At 44.7% G+C, this 24,250-nt stretch overlaps 2 protein-coding genes across 2 annotated transcripts; both read right to left on the minus strand.

Annotated features, from left to right (window-relative positions):
• Positions 1–1,490: 1,490 nt before the first annotated feature.
• On the minus strand, positions 1,491–9,180 carry MATN3 (matrilin 3). The gene is made up of 5 exons (XM_053459684.1): positions 8,835–9,180; positions 6,245–6,814; positions 3,678–3,806; positions 3,188–3,292; positions 1,491–1,814 (listed from the first exon to the last, which is right to left on the minus strand). The coding sequence occupies exons 1-5, from the start codon at positions 9,058–9,060 to the stop codon at positions 1,759–1,761; spliced, it is 1,086 nt and encodes a 361-aa protein (XP_053315659.1). The 5' UTR covers positions 9,061–9,180; the 3' UTR covers positions 1,491–1,758.
• Positions 9,181–10,896: 1,716 nt separating this feature from the next.
• On the minus strand, positions 10,897–23,860 carry LAPTM4A (lysosomal protein transmembrane 4 alpha). Its single transcript, XM_053459787.1, has 7 exons — positions 23,673–23,860; positions 19,278–19,398; positions 18,898–18,974; positions 18,596–18,718; positions 12,795–12,890; positions 11,988–12,086; positions 10,897–11,110 (listed from the first exon to the last, which is right to left on the minus strand). Exons 1-7 carry the CDS (start codon positions 23,769–23,771, stop codon positions 11,030–11,032), a joined length of 696 nt encoding a protein of 231 aa, XP_053315762.1. The 5' UTR covers positions 23,772–23,860; the 3' UTR covers positions 10,897–11,029.
• Between the last annotated feature and the right edge of the window lie 390 nt (positions 23,861–24,250).

Raw genomic sequence — 24,250 nt, forward strand, 5'->3', positions numbered from 1 at the left:
GGAACAACAAGAAAAAAATATCCAGTCCTGTACAATACATATAAATAGTGTAATAACAAAATTATACTTAGCAGTTATTGTTGCCAAACTATGGCTCTACTCTGTGCAGCCACATTACACGTCTCCTCAAACATGGCAAAGTTACACGTGTCTCGTCTCTATCATACAGCTTTCAAACATGGCGACGTTACACGTGTCTCGTCTCTGTATCATACAGCCCTCAAACATGGCGACGTTACACGTGTCTTCTGTATCAAACATGTTTAAATTGTACAATGCTGCGGAATATGTTAGCGCTTTGTAAATAAAGAATAGTAATAATAATAAATAATAGAAAAGTGATTACTATTTAGTCTGTACAGTTTCCACATTTAGTCACTAATCACTATTTGTATCCTTAAAATGACTAGTGTAACGATTGAATGTAATATTATGACCTTTTTACACCGTTAATATAAAAGATGTAACTATGCTAGTCGCATACAGCTCAGGTCACCCCATTGAATGGGAGAACACTCTTCTCCATATGAATGAAGAATGACGAAATGCAAGCAAGCCTTAATCTGAATTTAACTGTAGCAAAACTAATGTACATCTCTGTTATTTATATTTACCTTGCATCTTTGCACCTCTTAGGCAGTAGTATATTCTGGCCTGGGCAAACAAGGCCTAAGGGTGGCTGGGTTGAGAGGTCGGTAGCTCCCGTGCCACATTACCCAACGCATTGCTCCTTGGTGGCCCAGTTGGAGAGATCAGAAGCCTCCAAGGCAATGGGTCTATTTATAATGCAGAGTCCATTGCATGAGCGTCTGAGGTGGACCCCCAAGATATGATATCATGTGCCAAACTCTGCACAAAGAAGGTATAGCACCTTAAGGTGGAGCATTGGCTCCCAGGCAAAACCCAGGTTGTACCGTGTTAGCCATAGAAAGAGAGAAAGAAGATTTGGTAAAGATGATACCTTTATTGGCCAACTGACGTATAATGGATTGCAAGCTTTCAGGATAAGTTGTGGAGAGAAGCGAGGGGATTTAAACATGCATGGGACAGGCACATGGCTCCTGAATCTAAGACGAGACCAATGACTGATTTAGGTTTGAGTCTTTCTTCAGGAAAAATGGGCAGACCAGACAGCTGGACTATACACTCTATATATATATCTATGTTTCTTGTACTTCTTGAAAATCCCAGTATTATGCCCCAGATTCCCAGTAAGTGCTTTAAAAGATATGTGTCCCTGATACAAAAAAAACCCCACTAAATCCCTAATGTGGTCGAAAATCCTCAAGTACGTTTATGTTCTTGTTGTGTATAGTGGCATCAAATTATGTATGTACAATGGATAATGTGCTAAACAGAAATAAAGCAAGAAACCTTTACTTCTAAACACATTCCCAGTGATTGTAAAAGATCAGAAATCATTAAAAATGAAGATAACTCCTAAATGCAATTTTTTGTCCTGTTTAAAAAAATAATAATAAGCTCTCCAGTTGTTTAATATTCTTTATTCTGAGCGTTGTAACATATGCATGCAATCAAATGAGTGCAACTCTGTTGTACAAATGCTTAATGATTAAATCCAGTTGGATGCGGCACAAATCCTTCTCCGACGCCAATAAACGTTATATATTTTCTTCTCAGCGCAGCTTTGTATTCTTTTGTATATCATATTAAGCGTTAACGCAGGAGATCCTATTTTAGCAATATACAGAAATTAGATTATTGCACAGAAAAAGAAAGAGAGTCCTGGAAGTTTTCTCAAATTCCGTTTTGTCTTTGTTCATAAACTTGTAATTTTTTGGTAGCTTCATCTAGTGGATTCAAGTTAAGGAACAACGTAATTGGTACAATAAATAGTAGAATATAGCGAATAAAGGCTGGTGATTTTATTATCATTTCTAAGGAAATCCAGTCCTATTATAATGAAATCAAACAGATGAGAAAAAGATAATACTAGGCTGTGAGAGAAAATAATTTATTAATCGTGTCTGAGGATCCAGTGTTGTTCTTTCTATTGTAGGATACCCTACAGTTAAAAATTTTGGGATCACTTAGAGATTTCCTAGTTTTTTAAAGAAACTGCAAGTTTAGTCCATCAAAACAACATGAAATGCATCAGAAATCCAGCGTAGACTGATTTTCAATGGAATATCTTCAGAGGCTCTTTGTCACTCCTGCGTTCCAATGGCACGTTGCGTTCACTAACCCAAGTTTAAGTTTAAAAGGCTAATTTTACAGCCAGAATTTTTTTTCTTCTTTTTTTTTTTAAACACATGAAAACGGCTTAGTGACCCCAAACTTTTGAATAGTAGTGTATGTCTCAGGCGTGGACTGCCAAGTTATCCCCACTCAAGCTCTTGCTGAAACAAAGATGGCAGGGACAAATTGGCAATGATGTGGTTGCCTTGGAACTACAAGGCCAGCTGCCACCTTATGGCGTAAGTGTGGCTGGCGTCTGGCACGCTATTTTTTATTCTCGCATAGTATGTAGCTGGGCATATCCAGCCACTGGCCAAACACTACAGCCCCAAATCTAACAGTAGAGCGGTAGATCGGGTGACTGTGTGGTGCTGTCAGTCAGCGGCTCCCAGGCATTCGCCCCGTGCGCCAGATAGCCAGTCCGGGCCTGAAAGAGAGCTGAAGACGTGCTCAGTAAACAGGGTTCCTAAACCCTGGGTTCCTAAACCAATTATTCCACCTACGAGCTTCATAAACCAATTATTGTATATTTTGAACGCAAGATGCCCTGTAGAATTCGAGCAAGATGTTACGCCTAACACATTAGGAAGGACCTGATATTTCTATTGGAATTGCTCTGTAGGAGGTGGCCTTTTGTTCTTACACCAAGTACCAAGAGGGTTCCTTTCAGTATACGGATTTGTAATGGGGGGCACTGAGTGAGTTTATGACTTGGTGGCCCTAAATAATGCAGAGTTCGATTATTAATATCTTAGTGACTATAGATTATACAGAACCAACCCAGCCCTACTACCAGGAGACACTTGCTAAGGTTGAACGTTGTAGGTGATGTGGTGAGATGACTCGTTTCATTATACGAGGTCATCTTAGCTCTTCTTGAATGAGAAACTCACTGGGCTACGTCTGTTACAACACAGACGTAGCCCATGGTGAGTTTGTTCTTCTAGCACCAAGGTGGCCAGCGGTTCCCAATACAGTTAAAGGATATGTTTTGTGGTCAGTGACTCGATGTATGCGTTAACCTTTTGCTGGAATGCGACAAGAGCTTCACATTTGCAGGGATCTTCTGTTTGAGCAATCCCCCGTGCTTCTTCTGCAACAGAAACATACCGTTATGTTTCAATTCATTGTATCATTTAAACGAAAGATTGTGTAATTCTCATTGATATCGGAACCTCTTATTATTATATATCAACTGACAATAATTCATGGATGTAAATATGTCGTGGTCAGAATGTAGGAAAACACTATCCCAGGAGTAGCACAAAGTGTCTGTATGTGGACTCCATGACATGGCATGTGGAAGACATTAGTGTTTGTGGGGCATTTACTGAAATGCCCACTGATGCCGCCTTGACTCGCGTTATAAGAGAAGCCAGCACAGTCCATGCCTGATGAAGGGAAATACCTCTGTTTGTATTAATTATAAAAGAACATCTCAAGCAGAGAAAACAGGAAGCATTTGCGATAATATTTACCTATCCGCGAGCATGTTTTATTGTCCAGATTCAGGGTGTAACCGTCATGACATCTGCAGTAATAGGATAGAGCTGTAGGAACACACGCGTGTTCGCAATCATGTTTTCCCAGTGCACACGCATCTACGCCTGTTAAGGAACATAAATAATATATTTGGTATTCTAAACGTCACCAGGCAACGTGGCATCAACAAATTCTTCATGTTCTACCAGATTGACATTTTCAGGAAAGATCAAAGGACCTCAACAAATAAGACAAGACGAGAGAGAGATATATAAGGGAGAGAAGAGAGATAGCAGAGAGGTCATAAAAATATCTCATTAAAAACTATTATTTATATTTTAAAAGAGGCAAAGTGGAAGAACAAGAGGTCAAAGTTTAGACGGCCAGAGCTTTAGATGTAACGTAAGGACATTTTATTTCCCAGAGATGGTGGTAGATAGGGAGAGCAGCCTTCCAGCAGTATTAGAGGTTAATACAACGGGGGGAATTTAAACATGCATGGAATAGGCATAAAATTATTCTGAATATAAGGCGAAACCGAGGATCAAATAAGGTTTCAGGCCTTACAGCTGGAAAGGAATGGGCAGACTCGACGGGCTATCCACTCTAAATTCCTGCTTTGCTCATTTAATATTAAAAGCTTCCACTGCTTTCCATGGCTCTTTGTTTTAATTTAATTTATATTACCAGTGCAATAGAATGTTGTTCTATAACCCTTAGTCTGTACTGTATTAACTGCCCCACATGCCTATAAAAAGATTTAGATTGTAAGCGCTATCTGGAAAGGACCGTCTTTTCCTATTATTTCCTTGAACTTTTGCCGCAATCATAATGACCCCGGGGAACTCCCCAGGCTTGGCCCGTAGTCTTTGGATGAATCGCTGCTTCCCTGGGCGCTCTGCTCTTTCTCTGGAGCGGGGGAGGGGTATTTAACCACGCCCACTGCTTACCAAATTCCCCTCCCATTAATTTTCCGTATCCAACCCCCCACACAAAGCCACTACCTGGGAAGAGGGAAGGTTCGGGGTAGCCTGCCTTGGGACGTTCCCAAGACTACTGTAGATGTTATATAAAACAATACAAAACAATAAATAATAATAATATTGTGCCTTCCCTTCGTTATACAGCAAACTGTAGGGAACTAAGTATATCTACTGATGCTAAATAATCATACATACATACATACATACATAGATAAAAGGTACAAGATCATCAACCAAGCTCAACGTGGTCACCACTGATTGCACCTTGAGAAGATAGTGTTGCAGCCAAGTGAAATTTCCCAGCTGATGTTCCTTTTATTATATTTTTATTGCCGTGTTACTGTTACAATGTGCCGCTCTCCTCAAAGGACATGGCTGATTTTGATATGTTGATACATATTACGTTCTATCCAGCTGGTTGTCTTCAAGGCACGCAAGAGTAATTACCGTATTGGCTCAAATATATGCCGCACTTTTCCCCCCCACTTTAAGACAGAGTGGCAGCATATCTTGGGGGGGGGACAGAGTGGCAGCATATCTCGGGGGGGACAGAGTGGCAGCATATCTGGGGGGGCAGAGTGGCAGCATATCTCGGGGGGGACAGAGTGGCAGCATATCTATTAAAAAAAACTTTTTCTTTAAAAAAGCACCAAACTTTTAGGGTGCGTTTGTGAAACGTGAGCGTACACTCGGCGTATTAGCGTGTCGGAACATGCTTATCTATCCTCGGTTTTCTCATTGTTGCTGATCTTGAATATTAAGCTGTTAACGGTACGTCATGAATTCTGCAAGACGAAGCTAAGGGGCTCGTCATTGGACCTCACTGCTGCTCTTTTTGTTTGTCAATATTCATAAATCTTATTGGCGCCATATAAATAATTATTATCACTTTGTTACAGGACCGCGATTGTTGTTACCCGCTCAGTTAATCCGCACGGCATACATTTAAACAAGAGACTCTATTTCTCAGAACAAGTATTACTTAGTTGCTGCCTCTTTTTTTCTCCTCTTCGTGGCTGCCTCTGCTGAGAGCAGGATGCTTGCTCATACTGAACATGGAAACAGATACAGTCATATTAGTCAAAGAAGAGACCTCTGACGTCCACAAAGCTTGTGACTTTACATTGTTTCTACATTTGCCTAATACTAGATGGATAGTTCCTAAGTACATTTTAAATCGATGGGAGAAGTGGCAGCCAATCATATGTAGGTTTAATTAATGCTGCCTCTACTCTCATTCATTTAATTGGGAGTGGCTATAGGCAGGAAGCTTACTTAAGTACACTTCCTGTTTTCTAGAGGCCCTCAGAGGGAGGAGCAAAATAAAACAGGAGTATACAGGAGATGTATAGGCAATAGCGTAAATGTGTTTTAAGCACAGTTTTGTTTTTTCCTATAAAAATCTATATGGTATTTTTGAATCAGTGCGGGTGGATTGAATACATGAGAACAAAAAGCCTTGCAAAGGCTGTCTGAACCAATCGACAGCAAGTAGCAACTTAACAACAGGTGAGAGATAACAATGGGGTGGATTGGGCAGCCCTCAAGGTATAATACATAGTGTGTCAGCATATATTTACCACAAAGAGACAGCCGGAACATAGAGGTCAACTTCTCGATGACCCCATACGTCTCCACATAGAAAACGTGATCGTCCAAAGGCCTACTGGCCATAAGCTTGAGAGACCGTAAATCTGCCCTATCAACTCCAACTGCGTATATCTCAATCCCCGAAGCCCGGGCCCTGGCCGCAATGTCCTCCACACCGTCCTGAGGGCGGCCATCTGTGACAATGATGGCCACTTTTGGAATTTGGAACGACGCGTGACGTGCTCCTGAAGCCTCTGTAAATGCCTCTTCCAGGGCAGTCTGTATGGCCAGTCCAGTCATAGTGCCCGTAGACAGCGGGGTAATCGCCGACACAGCCTTTTTCATCTCGGCTTTTGTGAAATAGGTCTTGAGGAAGAACTCGATTTTTACTGCGCTGGCGTAATTTACCACGGACACGCGAGTGGCCCTTTCGCCCGTGTCTAGCGTGTCTATCATTTCAGACAGGAAGGTCTTCACTTTCTCAAATTCCTTTGGGCGCACACTTCGGGAGCTATCAATGATAAACACCAGGTCCATGGGCTGCCTCTTACACGCGGTGTCTGTAAGGATAACGCCATAGATGAACGTGCACCTTTATTATACGTTACGACAGAACCTAAAAGCCCAACTTTCTATACACATGTGTACAAAACCCCCTTAATGGCATGGCATAGAACCTCTGCTTTCCTCCACGTAGTTCTTCTCCATATGTGTAGTTGTAGGAAACAACATGAAGGTGGAAAGTTGCTCCTTGCACATAACATAAAGGTAAAATTGTTTCATTGCCTCCTAACACCGGATACGCAATGGAGTATAAAACATGCATATATTATATGAGATACAATCTGGGTCAATGGGGGTCCAGGAGGACAAAAGCAATTCTACTGAATTATACTATTTCTATACTGGATCAGCATTTTGGGTGACTTTCCCTGCTCAGACACCACACGGAAGTGATTCTTATTTGAAAGGTTATTGAAGTCTTTCTCCATCAAGTTTCATTAGTCAGAGTGTCCCACTGGCTGATTAAAACTGAGCCATTCTATTGTTTCCCCACAAGCAGTATGATAAGGATTTGACGTGTTTGTCAAGAGGATCGGGCTCAGATAACCAGAACTCATACATGATATGCAGCTGCCTGAAAACATGAAATTATGCAAAAACTACTTTAAAAAAAAACAAACCAACCACAGTTGGTGGCAGTTCCATTGTAAGGACCAAAGTTATACAAATTAATATCCACTGTCATAGTTCACCTTTATGGCCCCTGCCTCCTAACTTTGCTTTCTCCAAAATATTCTATTATATTCCATGAAAAACCCCTCCTTTCCTGAGTTTGAAAAGTAAAACATACACAAAACCTAAAAAAAACATAACCATAAAGCATTAATAAATATGTGTAATTCTTTTATAAAGAAACACTTTTTTTTCTGCAGCAATGGCAACAAAGCCTTTCAAACTACCTGCATCGTTTCTTCATCACATGACTACAAAGGAGCACCTAGGAAAACTTTCTATTGTTTTATAGGCATGATGTTTGTTTATAAAAACTAAAAACATGAAGTCTATTGTTCCTAGTGTTCTTTCACACAAATCAATACTTAATCAACTTCCTAAATCTGCAAATTCACATACCGTGCTAAGTGTAACATGGGAATGTATCGAGCGGTTTTTGGTAGACATTTATGGGGTTAAAACAAAAAAATGTCCATTACAACCCTGTGCAAAGTTTCAAAAGCTCTTAATGATAAGGGACCTCTTTTTGCAGATGATACAAAAGTCTGCAGCAGGGTAGATGTTCCTGGTGGAAGAAGTTTAATGTTGATAAATGTAAGATAACGCACTTGGGATGTAAAAATCTCAAATGCAGAATATAGCTTCAGGGACCTTGTTCTGTCAGCGATAACGGAAGAGAGGGACTTGGGAATGGAAAGGATCTCAATGTGTAAGGATTGGAGGAGAGAGGGGGGATGTGATAGAAACATTTAAATACTTAAAGGGATTTAACAAAGTACAGAAGGAAAGATTATTTCAAAGCACCTTCAGTGATTTATTCATCTCGTTATGTCTCCAGCAGGATTTTACATATTACAACATTTATGCATTTGTATCACTTTTGTACAAATTGTACATAAAAATTGTATTGTATCAGAGCCATAGAAGATTTTTCAACTGCCAAATAAAAATTACTCATAATTTAGATTTTCATTCTAGTGTTTTTTATTCGCACCATAAAGCGGAAATACAATAGAACGTACACTTGCAACATCCTACCTTCAGAAGAAAATATTTGCTGAGCAGATATAAAGAGGAACATTGAGTTAAAATGCAAAGGCAATCGAAGGTAGATTATTTTTTTTAATAATTAGAAAAGATCCATTATTTAAAATGTTTTCACTTCCAGAGCTTACTTTTTTCTTACTCGGTTCTGCATTTAAGCCCTAGCATTGAAAGAGTTAAAATATAAGCCCAACTCCGAACAATATAACGCAGCAATGTAACGTCAGGTGTACCGGATGATGCGATGGAGACTAGTGACAGTAGACCTGTTGAAGGGGACCAAAATAAATCTTTCCTTACCTCTAGGTTTCTGCACGGGCAAAGTCCTGGGTTCTTCTGGCTTGTGAAGAGGGCTGGCTAGCGCTCCATGTCTGGGAAGGGGCAACATTGAGCTGCCATGAACCACAGGGGGGAAAAAGTAGCTTCTATACGGTGGCAATCCATACATCCTGTAATGAGTGCCATTGACTGCCACCATCAGGAAGCCCGACAGGCAGAGGACAGCCCTGCTCAGTATTTGCTTCATCCCCGGAGCTCACAGCGTGCTGGTGAATGTACACACAGAGGACCCGATACTGAAGCTGCGAAGTGTCCACAAAGACATATAGTGTATGGAGAACAGAGAGACGCCTTCTAGGTCTGGGAATCCGGGACGGAGTGCTGGGAAATCCCACCCATCCGGCCACGGTCTGAACTCTAAAGCAATTGTTCTGCAACGTTTTTTATTTAATAGTATATATCTATATATATATATGACCAATTATATATTCACACACACATATATACACAATGTGATCAAAAGTATGTGGACAGCCCTCCTAATTATTAAGTTTAGGTGTTTCGGGTGTATAAAACGAAGCACACAGCCATCTCCATAGACAGACATTGGCGGTAGAACGGGCCGAGCTCAGTGACTTTAAGCGTGGCGCTGTCATACGATGCCACACGTCAGTTCCTGTAATTTCTGCCCTGCTTGATCTGCCCCGGGCCAATGTAGGGGCTATTATTGTGAACTGGAATTTACTAGGAGTAACAACAGCTCAGCCACGAAGCGGAGTGCAGCCACCGGGGCCGAAGTGTGTATAAAACACCCATCGCTCGCTATAGAGTTCTATACGGTCTCTGGAAGCAACACCAGCACACGTTTGTTCCAGCAGAGGGTAATATTAACGTTACAGCATACAAAGGCATTTTCCGCAATGTATCCTTGAACATTGATCGCAGGCCTGGATTTACTATCAGGTACGGACTAGGGTTCCAGGAAGATGAATTTTGGATTTAATCTGAAATCTCCCAATATTCAGATAGGGGGCGCTGTTGGCTACAGAATACAAATGTCTATTATACTTTCTTGTAATTTTCCAATTTTTTCCATCACTTAGAAATTTGGTCCGGAAAAACAAGATTCATTAGCATCCACCATGTAGTACAAGGTTACTCCAGTTTTATAGCCAACGGGATCGCTGACCCAAAGGCTTTGCATGACCTTTTTATGACTTTGCTTTAGTACTATTATTACAGATCAAAAACCATTATTTTCGTGCACTTGTACACAATGTATTAATGGGAAAATCTTAGTGATATCAATTATGTTATACAGTGGCCATGGTTACTGGCTCCACCATCAAAGCGGAGTCAATGGCTGAAGCACTGGGATAATGACTTGAGACAAATTTGCTTTAAATACACAGGTGTGAGCAGGTGGGCGCTACGTTTATATCTAGGGTACTCAAAACTGCGGCTCTGACGCCAGGGCCTCAATTATTATTAAATTATGCTGCACCTTCCCTATATAGTAGTTAAAAAAAAAAAAAAAAAATAGAACACAATCGATAACACATCAAACTCCACAAAGTATAATGGGTTTCTTTAAAGATTTAATAAATCACAGCCATCGAGTTACATTGAGATCCGTCTTGTGCTCCGACAGATAAAATACCGAGATGCATCCCCGTATATATTTCGTATTTGTTGCATAAGCATGCTGTAACGCATCAGTCCAGTTAAATATATATATATTTTATTTTCTATTTTTCTTAACATACTCCTGAATCCCCAGTGCATGGTCTGCAGTGTCATAGGGGTACGTGGCAACGATTTCCAACCCCCTGTGGCACACAAATGATTAACCCTCCTAGAACTAGATTAACAGCAACCTTGAACTTCAATCAAGCTCAGAAAGGGTTAAAAAAAGGTATGTAAAACATAAGCAAAACTGTAAAAAAAAAAAAATACACACAAAAAAACAACACCAACAGTTTTTTTTGCCCTAAAGCAAACCTACCAAGTAAACTTTAATCAAAAACGATTGTCTTAAATGTAAATAATGAATCATTGTAATAAAAAGTTTAAGGTTAAGGCATTACATGTACATAAAAATATTTCTTCCTCTTTTAATCTGTTATCTCAGATGTGAAACAAACACAGAGGTAATATACTTATCAAAGAAGAAATGGAAAAACACAAAAGAAAAACAAACTTCCAAGCCTCAGTAACTAAGCAGGCATGTAGGGAGGTGGAGGGTCCTTCTCCTTCTCTGGCATTTTAACAGCCATCTCGTACGTTGGAAGAATGTACTGTAACGGGAGAGAACGGCAAAGCCATAGATTATTCCAAACGCACACATTTATTATATATGATCTATGGAGGGAATGGACTTCAATAGCACTGCCATAAAGAATCAGCTCAGTGTGGTGTTTGAACATGACAAAGCCGCCCAATATAAGACGAGAGCCTCTAAGGGGCGCTCCAAAGCGGTGAACGGCACCTAAACACCCGGTAACCGAGATGCCCAGAGGGGTCGTGTAACAGGTGATTTTGTGGTGGTAGTAGAGAGGCAATAGCTCGCTTGGAGTGCCGAGACGAGCTCGCGTGTGAGTGAACGCTGTTGGCAAGTGTGTACGTGTTGGCAAGCGCTAGTGTATAAGGTTAGCACAAGTGTTTGTCAGCAACTCCAGTAAGGAGTATGTTGGTGAATGGTGTCAGCACGAGTGTGTGAATGAATAGTGTTAGAATGTGAGCCTAGGTTAAGTGGTGCACAGGAAGAAGGGAGTGCGTACTTGTATATGTATGTTTGGTTCTCGGCCTTTTGGCTAAGTGGGAGTTAGAGTGACTTTGCTTTTACGTATATTCATGTGTTATGATTACGGGGGGAGATTTGTGCGTGCCAAGAAATATTGCACCTCTGCAGCCTCTAGATTTGCACATAAAGTTAAATTTTTTTTTTATGGATGCTAAACTACATTGTTATATTTGGCACTAAAAATTGTACAGTCCTGGGGAAAACCAGATTTTTTCAGAGGGTATTACAAACACCCTGCGCGACAAGCAGGATGTTTTTATTGCGATATTCCTATTTTTTTAATCTTTTATATTCCATTCGGAAGTGTACTTCGGTGACAGACATTTGTATAGATGATGCACTGGATGATGGCATCATGCCTTGAGTTTTACCTGTGAAGGGGCTTCAAACGCTGGATAGACGGCGATCTCAGGGGTGTTTCTATTGCTGATGTATTTGTAGCAGTTCCACACGCAGTTAATCAGATAGGCCTGGCAAACACACAAAGAAAGTGGGTTAAAAATAAGCGCAGGTATAATACGGCACAAGATGTATTCACTTTCAAACGAGGCTCGCTGACCTAGATGCAAAAGCAAATTTTTTGGCTGTATATGAAAAGCTTTGGCTTCACGCAGCCAATCAGTGGCAAGAATCCGACCATGGAGGAGAGGGTCTGCAGCTGCTACATAAGGTAATTAACTGCATTTTCTCCCCCATTTTGGAAGAATACCTATTAAAGAGACATTACAAGGTGCTGTTAATGCATATGATACCCGAGTGGTCCCTTTAAATTTCTCGGTGGTCTCTGTTATAAAAGGTAATCACTGGCACTAAAGCGACCCCATTGAAATCAAACAGTCAATTGGAGGAGCTGAATGCCGGACAATGGAAGAGCCAGGAGCCGCGGCTTCTTAAGGCAAGTCATTTTTATTTTCTTTTGACTCCACTAAATGCATATTAGAAAGTCGTTTAATATGCATTAATTGGGGTGTTTCATGTCTGGGACAATGGAGCGTCCCTTTAAGAGGTTAATTAGAATAGTCCAAAAATGAGTTAACAGAATTCAGACTGCCTGAGGCTGCCGACAGACATAAGGAAACTGCGGCTGAGATAAAGGCGCGCTACTATCTAGGCGCTGCATTTCATCAGAGATATATATATATCCAGTATAAAAGCTACAGATATCTATACAGACGTACCTTTAAGAGGATGATGAAGGTACCCACAAACAGTACGATGAAGAGGAGCGAGCTGGAATCCAGTGACAGCATGTCATCTTTGTAAGGAAAATCAGGCTAGAAAAAGACATTAATGATGAGAAATGCGGCCACCCCACCCAAATACAGGAACTGCGTTCAAGAAAAAAAAACGAAAAAACAGCCCGCATTACTCAATCCTCGGGACTTTCTGTAACAGATAGAGAGAATTCTTACCTGGGAATTCCTTTTCCTTGTCCATTTCCAGGTGGCACATGAGAAGTAGGCTCCGCCTACCAGGTAGGGCAGGAAACACTATAAAAAAAGGATACCTCCCCCTTCCTCCCCAGTGTGGTTAAAAAGAAAGACTCAGACAAATAATAGCAAAACCCAAATACATTTTAATGGGCGGGAAAAAAGTGTGCCACCTGGAAATGGACAAGGAAAAGGAATTCCCAGGTAAGAATTCTCTCTTTCCCTTGCCATTCCAGGTGGCACATGAGAAGAATTAGCAAGATAGGGAGGGAAGGATTCCAGTCTGAAGGACACGACGACCAAATTGAGACTCGTCTGAGAGATGAAGGTTCAGCCTGTAGTGCCTTACGAACGTATGGATCGACCTCCAGGTCGCTGCCTTGCAAATGAGAGACGGAGACACCCCGGAGAGTTCGGCCCAGGAAGTTGAGACGGATCTGGTCGAGTGAGCCTTCAGGCCGGAGGGAGGTACTCTTCCCGCGGAGACGTAACATAAAGCGATAGCGTCCTTAAGCCAGCGGCTCACGGAAGCCCTGGATACTGATCTGCCCTTGCGGGGCCCCGCAAAGGACAGAAAGAGAGAATCGGATTTCTTCCAGGCCGACGTACGTGAGAGATATGACAGGATACATCTCCGCAGGTCTAGCGAATGGAGTTCCAGTTCTTTGGGATTCTTGGGATCCGGACAGAGTGTAGGTAGGACGATCTCCTGATCCGCATGAAAAGGGGAGACCACTTTAGGGAGAAACTCTGGAGGCAAACGAAGGATAATGCAGTCCGGCAGAATCCTGAGAAAAGGTTCAACTCTGGAGAGAGCCTGGATTTCGCTCACCCTCCTAGCGGAAGTGAGGGCTACGAGGAGGACAACCTTGTAGGTGAGCAGCTTAAGAGAGGTATCTACTAGAGGCTCAAATGGAGACAAGGTGAGTTGATGCAATACGAGATTAAGGTCCCAAGGAGGGACCGACGGCCGGATCCTAGGGCGAAGTCTACACATTCCCTTAGAAAATCTGGAGATCCACGGATGAGAGGCCAGATTGAAATCCAAGAAGTTACTCAGTGCTGAGATCTGGACCTTGATAGTAGCAGGTTGAAATCCTTTATCAAAGCCATCTTGAAAAAAGTGCAGCACCTCGCGGATAGATGGAGTGGATACTTCATGCACATTGCACCAGGCGATGAATGTCTCCCAAACCTTTTGGTACTTGGTGGCCGTAGAAATTTTGCGGCTGGAAAGAATGGTGTTCACCACAGATGCAGCTAATCCTTTGGAGGACAAGATCTCCCTTTCAGAAGCCATGCAGAGAGGTTGAATCGGAATGGATCTGGGTGGAGAACAGGACCTTGAATGAGAAGATCCTTCACCTGAGGAAGAAGCAAAGGTTCGTCTATGGCCAAGGTGGTAAGGTCCGAGAACCAGATCCTGCGAGGCCAGAAAGGAACAACCAGGATGACTTTTTGAGGGTTTCCCCGAATTTTCCGGAGTACTCTGGAGATAAGGGGAAGCGGAGGAAAAACGTAAGCGAGGTCGAAATCCCAGGTCTGCGAGAGTGCTTCCAGCGCTCTGGGATGACCGACTGGTGAAAGAGAAAAAAACTCCTTTACCTGAGCGTTCAGGTGCGTGGCCATCAGGTCTATCTGAGGAGTGCCCCATTTCCTTGTTATGAGGGCGAAGACTTTTTTGTTTAAGGACCATTCTCCTGGAGGTACTGATTTCCTGCTGAGGTAATCCGCCTCCTGATTCAGAGACCCCTTGATATGAACCGCAGAGAGTGTGCAGAGATTGAACTCCGCCCATCTGCAGATCTGAGCAGTCAGGGTCTGCAGGCGTCTGCTTCTGGTGCCACCTTGTTTGGAAAGGTAGGCCACCACGGTGATGTTGTCTGAAAGGATCCTGATGGACTTGTGCCGCAGGATTGAAGACCAGAACCTGAGAGCCCTCCAGACCGCCAGTAGTTCTAGAAAATTGATGTGTAGGCTTGATTCTTGGGGAGACCAGGATCCCTGGGCAAAATGGCTTCCCATGACGGCACCCCAGCCTGTCAAACTGGCGTCGGTGGAGATTACCACCCAATCTCTCGTCTGCCAAGGGAGACCCTGCGAAAGATTCTTGGTTGACAGCCACCAACGGAGTGACTCCCGAACGAGGGGAGAAAGCCGGACCTTCTTGTGTAGGGATGTCTGGGAGCGATCCCAGTGATCCAGTAAAAATTGTTGAAGGGGTCTTGCGTGAGCCAGTGCCCAGGGAACCGCCGGGATGGAGGAAGTCATGAGACCGAGCAAGGACATGACGGATCTGAGGGACACTGACTTGTACTGCAGGACTGTATGTGAGAATTCCCGTAACCTTAGGATCTTGTCCTGCGGGAGAAACGTCTTCTGTACTTCTGAATCGAGGATCATTCCCAGAAAAGACCGACGTCTGTTTGGCAGAAACTTTGACTTTAGGGGGTTCACTAACCATCCCAGTTTGTGGAGCGTCCTGAGGGAAAATTCTAGATGAGATTGGAGCAATGATGCCGAAGCTGCTATCAGGAGCCAATCGTCCAGGTATGGGACCACCTTTATGCCTCTTTGCCTCAGGAAGGCCACGACGACTGACATGAGTTTTGTGAAGATTCGTGGTGCTGAAGCAATCCCAAAGGGAAGTGCCCGAAACTGAAGATGCCGAATCCCTTGAGGTAGTGGAACGGCCAGACGGAGGAATCTTTGGTGGTCTTCTCTGATGAGGACATGTAGATAGGCGTCTCGCAGGTCTATAGTGACCATGAAGTCCCCCGATGAAACAACCTCCGTGGCGGACTTCAGGGATTCCATCCGGAACCTGTTGTATCTGATGCAGGCATTTACCAACTGTAGATTGATTATTAGTCTGAATTTCCCGGATGGTTTTGGTACGACAAAGACGTGGGAATAAGTTCCCTCTCCTATTTCTTGAAGAGGCACCGGGACCAGAGCCCTTTCGTGAATAAGGTTGTTGAGTGTGGAGAAGAATCCCGCTCTTTTCCAAGGATCTGTGGGAGGCATGGACAGCAGGAATCGCTGGGCAGGTAGGTGAGTAAACTCCGGAGCATAGCCTTGATTGATGATGCGAAGAACCCAGGGGTCTGAGGTGATCTCTTCCCAGGCATGCAGGAAACCGGATAGCCTGCCCCCTACCTGAAACCTGCTGGCGTCAAAACTTCCCTGATTTGCCGTCCCTGCCTCTGCCTCTTCCTCTCTGGAATCTGCCTCTCGCGTAGGGTTTACCCCGAAAGGACTGGTACTCTTGATAGGATGTTGAGGGCCTGTAGGACTCCCTGTCTCTTGGAGCTCTGAAATAATTGGACCTGAAACGCGGTGGTCCCTTCCTCTGAGGTAACCAGTGCTTATCACCCGTGGTGGATTCCAGAATCGTGTCAAGGTCGCTGCCGAAGAGGTGGTTCCCCTGGAACGGAATGCTGCACAGCTTGTGTTTGGAGGCGTTATCTGCAGACCATGACTTGAGCCAGAGCGCTCGTCTAGAAACCGCAGAAAGTGCCGTAGCTTTAGCAGATGTACGGACAGTTTCAATGGAAGCATCGGAGATGAAGTCAATAGCTAGGCAGGTGTCGGACAAGTTTCTTGCGACCTGCTCAGACCCTGGGACAGCTGCCAGATCTTCCACCGCTTGTTGGAGCCAGATCTTAATGGCTCTAGAAGTTGACGCTATTGCAATGGCTGGACGAAAGTTCGCCGCTGCTGCCTCAAAAGCCCTCTTGGCGGCATTCTCAGCCCGCCGGTCCATGGGGTCTTTGAAGTGGGACGCGTCCTCCATCGGAATGGCTGTTTTCTTCGTAGCCTTGGCTACTGCGGTGTCTACTTTCGGGACTTCCCAGGCCTCAGAATCCTTGCCATCAAAGGGAAACAGCTTTTTGGTTCTGGAAGACGTGAAGAATCTCCGGTCCGGATATTTCCACTGCTCCGTGATTATGGCCGAAAGCGAGTCGTGAACTGGAAAGGTCTGCGGCTTCCTAGAGTGACCCTGAAAAGGATCCGGTTTTGAAACTGGTATATCATCCTGTAGATTTAGAGTAGATCTGACTGCAGAGATTAGCTTCCCTGTTTCTTCGACTGGGAAGAAAAAGGTTTCTTCTTTAACTTCCCCCTCCTCATCCGAAGACTGGGGGTCATTAGACTTGTAGTCGTATTCAGAAAAGGGTGCCGAATAATCTTCCAGGGTATCTGGTAGAACATTTGGAGGACCCTGCTGGAAAAGATGATGCTGCGACACCGGCCCCTGAGCGGAGCTTGCCATGGCACGAAAACAGTCAAAGGTGGACTGCAGCTCCCCCTTCAACCAGGAGGTAAATTCTGAATTGGAAACATCTTTAGGCCGAGAGCAGGAGCTGCACATTTTGGCCGTAGGGTCGTGTAGGGTCTTTTTACAAGATGAGCAGGCTTTATGTTTCGTTTTCCCCACAGACTTCTTATGTGGGGAGGCCTCAGAAGGAATGTCTGGATTTTTGTCTGACATAACTGAGGAGAAAACACAAAAGTTATAACATCAGAAAGCAATGGAATAGGCCATAGAAATCTCTCTCTAAACTAGGAGAGAAAACACCTACTTGAAAAGGCAATATACAGTCCTCAGGCACAGGCAGGCAAAAAAAGAGGAGTAAAAAATCCAATAAAACAGTACAGGTCGAAGAGCATGGAAAGATCTTACCCATTCTGGCGTTTTTATAGAGGCATTTAGGCGCCAAGGCCCGGAAACCGTCACATCCGGAAATTCCTCGTCAATTGACCTCTCGTGACCCCGGACGGAAGCCGGAGTAATTGCAGAGAGGAGATAATAAAACCGGGTGCCGAGAGATCGGCACTGCCGGCTAAAAGAAAACTGCTCGCGCCGGAGCGCTCTCCTGCCGCCGCACGCTGAGGATTCCCCCTCCCCGGGACGGAGAGAACCGGAGCCCGGGGATGTACGTCCCAGTGAGCCCCCTGGGCTGTGGGCAACGTATAACGAGGACTGAGCCTCGTGTTACCGCGATTACCGCGGAGTTTACAGCCTCCGAGGCTGCCGCATCACCCTGGATCCACCGGGACCACTACCGGGTGTCGGGAGAGAGGATGCCCCCCCGGGGCTCCAAGAAAACAAAAAAAGAGGTAAGCTTCAGCCTAACCGCTACCTGAGTAGGGCAGGAAACAACACTGGGGAGGAAGGGGGAGGTATCCTTTTTTTATAGTGTTTCCTGCCCTACCTGGTAGGCGGAGCCTACTTCTCATGTGCCACCTGGAATGGCAAGGGAAAATGCACTCTTCTCGCCCAATGAAAAAAAAAATAGTATACATCATTATACTCCGCACCTGGAATCCGCCTTATATCAACTCCCTGTTGGAGCACCGGCTCACGGCAGAGACCCACCGCGTTTACATTCTACGTTCGGAAACTACTCCACACAGGGGGGTATTGTGGACTAGGGTGGCAGATCCAGGGGGCAGAAACCCCTCTGCCACATAACAGAGTGCCGATCATATAGGTGGCTATAGGCGGCGTGACTGCATCGCAGTACAGTGTGCCACAAACTTACCAGCTGTTCCAGGTAATCTTTAATTCCAGGCAGATATGTAAGAGAGCTGATTGCAAGCAGACAGGTCAGGGCGAAGTCAAACAGCTGGTAGCAAAAGAACGGAATCAGCCAACCTCCGCGATGCTGCGTGAAGAAGACGACTCAAATTAATGGTTATATGATTATAGCCAACGATACGCCATTTCCTACAAGGGACCTTTTGGCCGGGGTGGACTTAATGAACATATCGGCTGCAACATAACAGTTTCAATGGACGTGTAGAATATTCTCCTTTATACCTCCATCCAACGAGATGAACTTACCGTGACGGCTCCGTAGACCATCATGGCACTCATGGCAAACATAAGGAGGCATATGGCAAACAAGACACAGGTGTTCTCTGCGAAGACAAAAAAGAAACAATTACTGCACACATTTATGAAAGCTTATTGGGAACATAAAAAACATGAAGCATATAAACAGGGAGCCGTCTGACCAAAGAGATCCATCACTGAAGAAGCCGCTTTCAGAAAGGAGTACTGAGGGTTCCCGGATATGCCGGTATAAAGGCATCGGAACTAAGATTTATTTATTTTTTGGCTGGCAAATTAAAAAAAAAAAAAAAAAAACGTATTACAGAGGAAGGGCCCTGACTCGTGGCTCGTAATCGCAAGCAAGAGATGTGCAAAGCAGTGAGGCTCACCCGCCACTCTCTCAGAGGAGTAGTCACTTCCGATGACCTCATACTGGATGTCGAGTGTCGGCACTGTGTCCGGATGGGTCACTTTGACCGTCAGAAGGATGCCCATCAGCAAGTTCATCACCTATACAAAAAAGTAATAGGAAACGCGATCAGTGGGTGAAGCATGGCTCGTGAGATAGTAACAGGGCGGCAGACATTCTGTGTCACGTTTTACACCGTCCACACGTATGGAAAGATTCAAGCACTCAACTGGTGGACCGTGGAGGAGAAGCCAGGCTGCAGTTACTATGAGTGCTTTATCCCCCCCCCCCACACGTTTTGGTAGAATGCATATTAAAGCACTGGCAAGCTTACAATCTAGAATTCTATATGTTAAGGGGAAAAAATGTATCAGTCATTTGATATAAACCTTTTCATGTGTTTAGTTTTCACATTTCTAGGACTGATTGCCTTAATGTTCTCAAAACAGAGTTAATAAAAAAGTGTGGGAATCAAGGCCACAGCGCTCCGCGTAAACACTCATCACGAAGCCGCAGATAAGGGGAACATCTGCTAAACTATTAAATCCAAAACAAAATGCAATGCGACATACGCTGGCAGTTCCTCGGTGAGTTACTTTTAACTCCGTTGAGCCGATGACTGCGGACATTAAATTGGCCAAGCATACCGACTTCGCTCATCCCCCTAATAATTTGGTTGCCCTCGAAGGGTTACACGAGGCAGGCGACGAGGCTTAAAGGGACAGCGACTGCTATGTGTGTTAAAAGCCTGTGCTTTCTCGATTGCCATTGGGGTTTTGGAGATATTTGGGGTAAAACTTTCACCTTGTAGAAGCGGAGATCTGTGGCTGCTTGTGGCATGACTGGCATTATCAGCTTCCCATCCCCCCACCCGCCAACCATCAACAACAGGGAAGCGATGGACAGTAATAATAATCATAGGTCCGGAGAACAGGGAGTTAAGATACTTTTCCCCCATGGGATATTAGTATGTGTGTATATATTACATATATACATACACACACACATATATATTATTTTAATCTGCAGACATCATATACGTTCATTGAATGTTCTGAAGTAAAATTATATTTAAATATAAAGGTGGATTTTGATATTTATTTAAAATCGGTAAACGTTAGATATGTTTTAGGGGATAAGTTCTTGCGTACTGAGAGACTATCCTACACAGATCAGGTCGCCCCTGGCTATTACTGACACGGGGGATATCGCCGGCTCCAGACAGCATGTCATATATACGCCGACCGGCGGCTATCATTAGTAACGAAGGTCACGCCGAGCACTATGTTGTTGTTGTGTACACACTGGATGTTTATTAGCAAACAATACGCTACGGGTGGCTTCAGCAGGAATATTCCAAGAACTCCGATAAAAGGGCCGACTTGTAATTAAGAAGCGGAGCAGGCGTAGGTGTTTTTACGGCTCGGTTAACCCTTTCAGTGCGTCCCCGCTCTGCAATCCATAGATTTCAGCGGAGAAGTCGATCTTATCTGGTCCTAGCAGAAGTCTGGCACGTGGTGCGTGTGGAATACAGACATGTGCTGCTAAATGTGCCGGTGGAGATGAGAAAGCTGCCGCTCAGCGATAGACCTTTATCCTTTTCCCCCATAAGGAATCCTTGCAGAGCCGGCCGACGTACTTTTTTCTGAGCAGGTGCAACGGCGTTCCATAAGAAACGGACATCAAGCGAAGAGGCAGCAGAGTAAAGGAATCCCCCGGCTGAACTAGACGGTCCAACGGGCAGGAAGCCAGCCACTGGTTTACGTTTTGTAGCAATATGGTAACGGAGATCCCGCTTTTACAATTCTTTGGAATGGAAGCAGCATCATATGTGCAAACTGTCCCGTTATCACAAATGGTTTAACCTTAAACACCATATGGAGGCGAGACACCCCAGTGCTATGGATCAGGCAGCTGTATTCTTCCCACAACAACGAATTTCAGGATACGCTTGGAACAAAAAGCGCATCCGCAGCAAATCCCATTTACCGGCGAGGCGTAAGCATTGGCGTTGCTGAGCCTCCTGCTACGTCACAGCACCCCAATCTCTGCGAGTCCCACCTATAAACACAACAAGCGACACAACAGTCCCCCGCCGGACACAGACCGAAAACACAGCCGTTTATGGAGTCAGGAGAGCTGGAACAACAACTATGAATGCTTTAGACGTATTGTGGCCATTGTGAATACTGTGAGAAACATGCGGACGCAGCACCGCAGCGCGTGATCACATCACGTCCAGCGCTCTGCCAAACGCTGTTCATTCCTCCGCGGCTGGGTCGTGTTATATGAACGGTGCGTCCGGGGCTGGCAGGACATGCTGTACGGCAACCATAACACAGAGACGATTCCGTGCGATTCACAAAACCAAGTCATCCCTTAATTATTCGGGTCCACAATTCTGTAGTGCTGGAAAGTAAACGGTTAAAAGCCACAGATTATGAGTAGAGGCCATGCGAGGCTTCAATTCCCATAAAACTAATTATGTCTCTAAAAACGAAAGTTGATGTCGCTTTATATTTGAGCAACGAAAAGGGGTTTATTCACTAAACAGTTGTCAAGAAAGACTAGGAGAGATGCGTTTTTAACTCTTGTTTTGCTATTTCTTTCCCAAACATGAAGGACTAAGCTGGCCCCGCAGGATGCATAATCCAATGTGTGGGAACATTTCGAAGACATTTCCCTGATTTAACTATACATAAGCTCACCTTCAAGATGTACACTGAAGCTGTATCAAAACTCTCCTTTAGTGAATAAATCCCTAATTGTCATAATCTGGAAGGTATTCCAAGCAGCTGCTTCGTAGCACCTTCATTGCCGTGGTTTATGCCAACACTAATCTAAGGGGTTTGTGGCCCCTCAAAGTGCAGTCAACAGGGGGTAAACAGCATACTAAATGGGGAAAAATAGTGGAAAAGTGAGCCTATTACCAGCCGGGCTAGAAGAAGTTGGGCAAAACGTGCTGCCACTGGTACTAAACGCGTCTGTAAAGAAGCCATTTGTTGCCTACTTTATGTGCTTCGTTCAATTCTAGCACTCAAAGGGTTAATTTCCTCCAAAAGTTATTAAAAGGGATCCACTTTGTATAGAGATGCAAATCGTACGATGTAAGAATACACCATACGGATCACGTGTACGGGGACATAACAGTGCCGCTCTGTGACCAGCTGTACTGGGGAGCAAAGGGGGGACCGGAGACAGAAAAAAAATAACAATTACTGGACCACAGTGATGTCACCATGACATCATAAGCGGTACTGTTTGGTTGTAAAGTGATCACCAATATCAAAGTCCTCAAAATATATATGTGTGTTTTATTTAAGTGAGAAGGGTTAAACATTTAAATAACCCCAAAAATACAGTAAAAGGACATTCTGCGCCGTTACAAAATTAACCATAAAAATGACTATTCATATTTATAGCAAAAAATCTTCGCTAACTGGAGAGGAAAATACCCTGGTCACGAAGGGGTTAAGGTTACAGTTAAGAGCCCAACACGGCCTCACCTCAGTGAGTTATTTGCCTCCTGAGCTTCCTTCCTGGTTACGACTCAGCGATACCTTACAGTCCCTGGGCTTCCATGAACCGGTCGCACTCACACCCTCAGATCCACTTTCCGCCTCAACCTGGCCACAGCCAGCCACCCCTCAGCCACAGCCTGGCCACAGCCAGCCACCCCTCGGCCACAGCCTGGCCACTGCCAGCCACCCCTCGGCCACTGCCAGCCTCCCCTCGGCCACAGCCTGGCCACTGCCAGCCACAGCCTGGCCACTGCCAGCCACCCCTCGGCCACAGCCTGGCCACTGCCAGCCTCCCCTCGGCCACAGCCTGGCCACTGCCAGCCTCCCCTCGGCCACAGCCTGGCCACTGCCAGCCTTTTCCTTGCCAGTCTTTATAGTGTATCATACAACCCCTAACCCTGGTCCCCAAAGCCAGCACTCTCAGCCCCCCAAAGCCAGCACTCTCAGCCCCCCACAGCCAGCACTCTCAGCCCCCCACAGCCAGCACTCTCAGCCCCCCACAGCCAGCACTCTCAGCCCCCCACAGCCAGCACTCTCAGCCCCCCCACAGCCAGCACTCTCAGCCCCTCACAGCCAGCACTCCCAGCCCCCCACAGCCAGCACTCCCAGCCCCCCACAGCCAGCACTCCCAGCCCCCCACAGCCAGCACTCTCAGCCCCCCATTGCCAGCACTCTCAGCCCCCCAGTGCCAGCACTCTCAGCCCCTTTCCCCGTTTAGCCTCCTGTCCGCCTCAGTATCAGCACTTTTACACCATGTCGGGCATTACATAATCCCGGCTGTGTCACATTACACCGTACAGTCAGTATACCAAGGCCGCCTCCATATGTTACAGTACTCTTCCCTCTATGCTCACCATGCACTTAGTGCCCAGGATAATGGTTCCGGTCCGCACATGGCAACAGCCGCAGCAACGAGTGCTGTACAGCCGGTCCCGGGTCCGCTTCAAGTTCATAGCCAAACGTCTCCCGCTGTCCTCGGTCTCCAAAAACTCCTTCTGTCGCTGTCGCTGGTCACCCAAACTCACTAACGTACGCGCGTCATACGGAAACTGCGACCAGTAAGAGCCAATCGGAGCCAAGCCTCGCTTTCAAAGAAGGGCGTGAAGTTAGCCGGGACCATCTTGGAAAAGGGAACATCAGCGCCCAAACGAGAGTATGACTCTGGAGCTTATCTGGACTACAAGTCCCACAATCCTAATCAAATATTTGTTTAACCCAGAGGATTGTGGAATTTGTAGTTTTAAAAAAAATTCAATTACCTAATTTCAAGCAGGTTTTTTTCATTATTTTACTGGTTTATAGCCCCCAGCAAACAAATAAATTATATATAAGATATACCGATATATATATATATATATATATATATATATTGATTAGGACAAGTTAAAATATAATATAATGGTAGAAATACAAATAATAATAATAAATACAA

This window comes from Spea bombifrons, chromosome 3, assembly GCF_027358695.1.
Source record: "Spea bombifrons isolate aSpeBom1 chromosome 3, aSpeBom1.2.pri, whole genome shotgun sequence".
Taxonomy (NCBI): Eukaryota; Metazoa; Chordata; class Amphibia; order Anura; family Pelobatidae; genus Spea; species Spea bombifrons.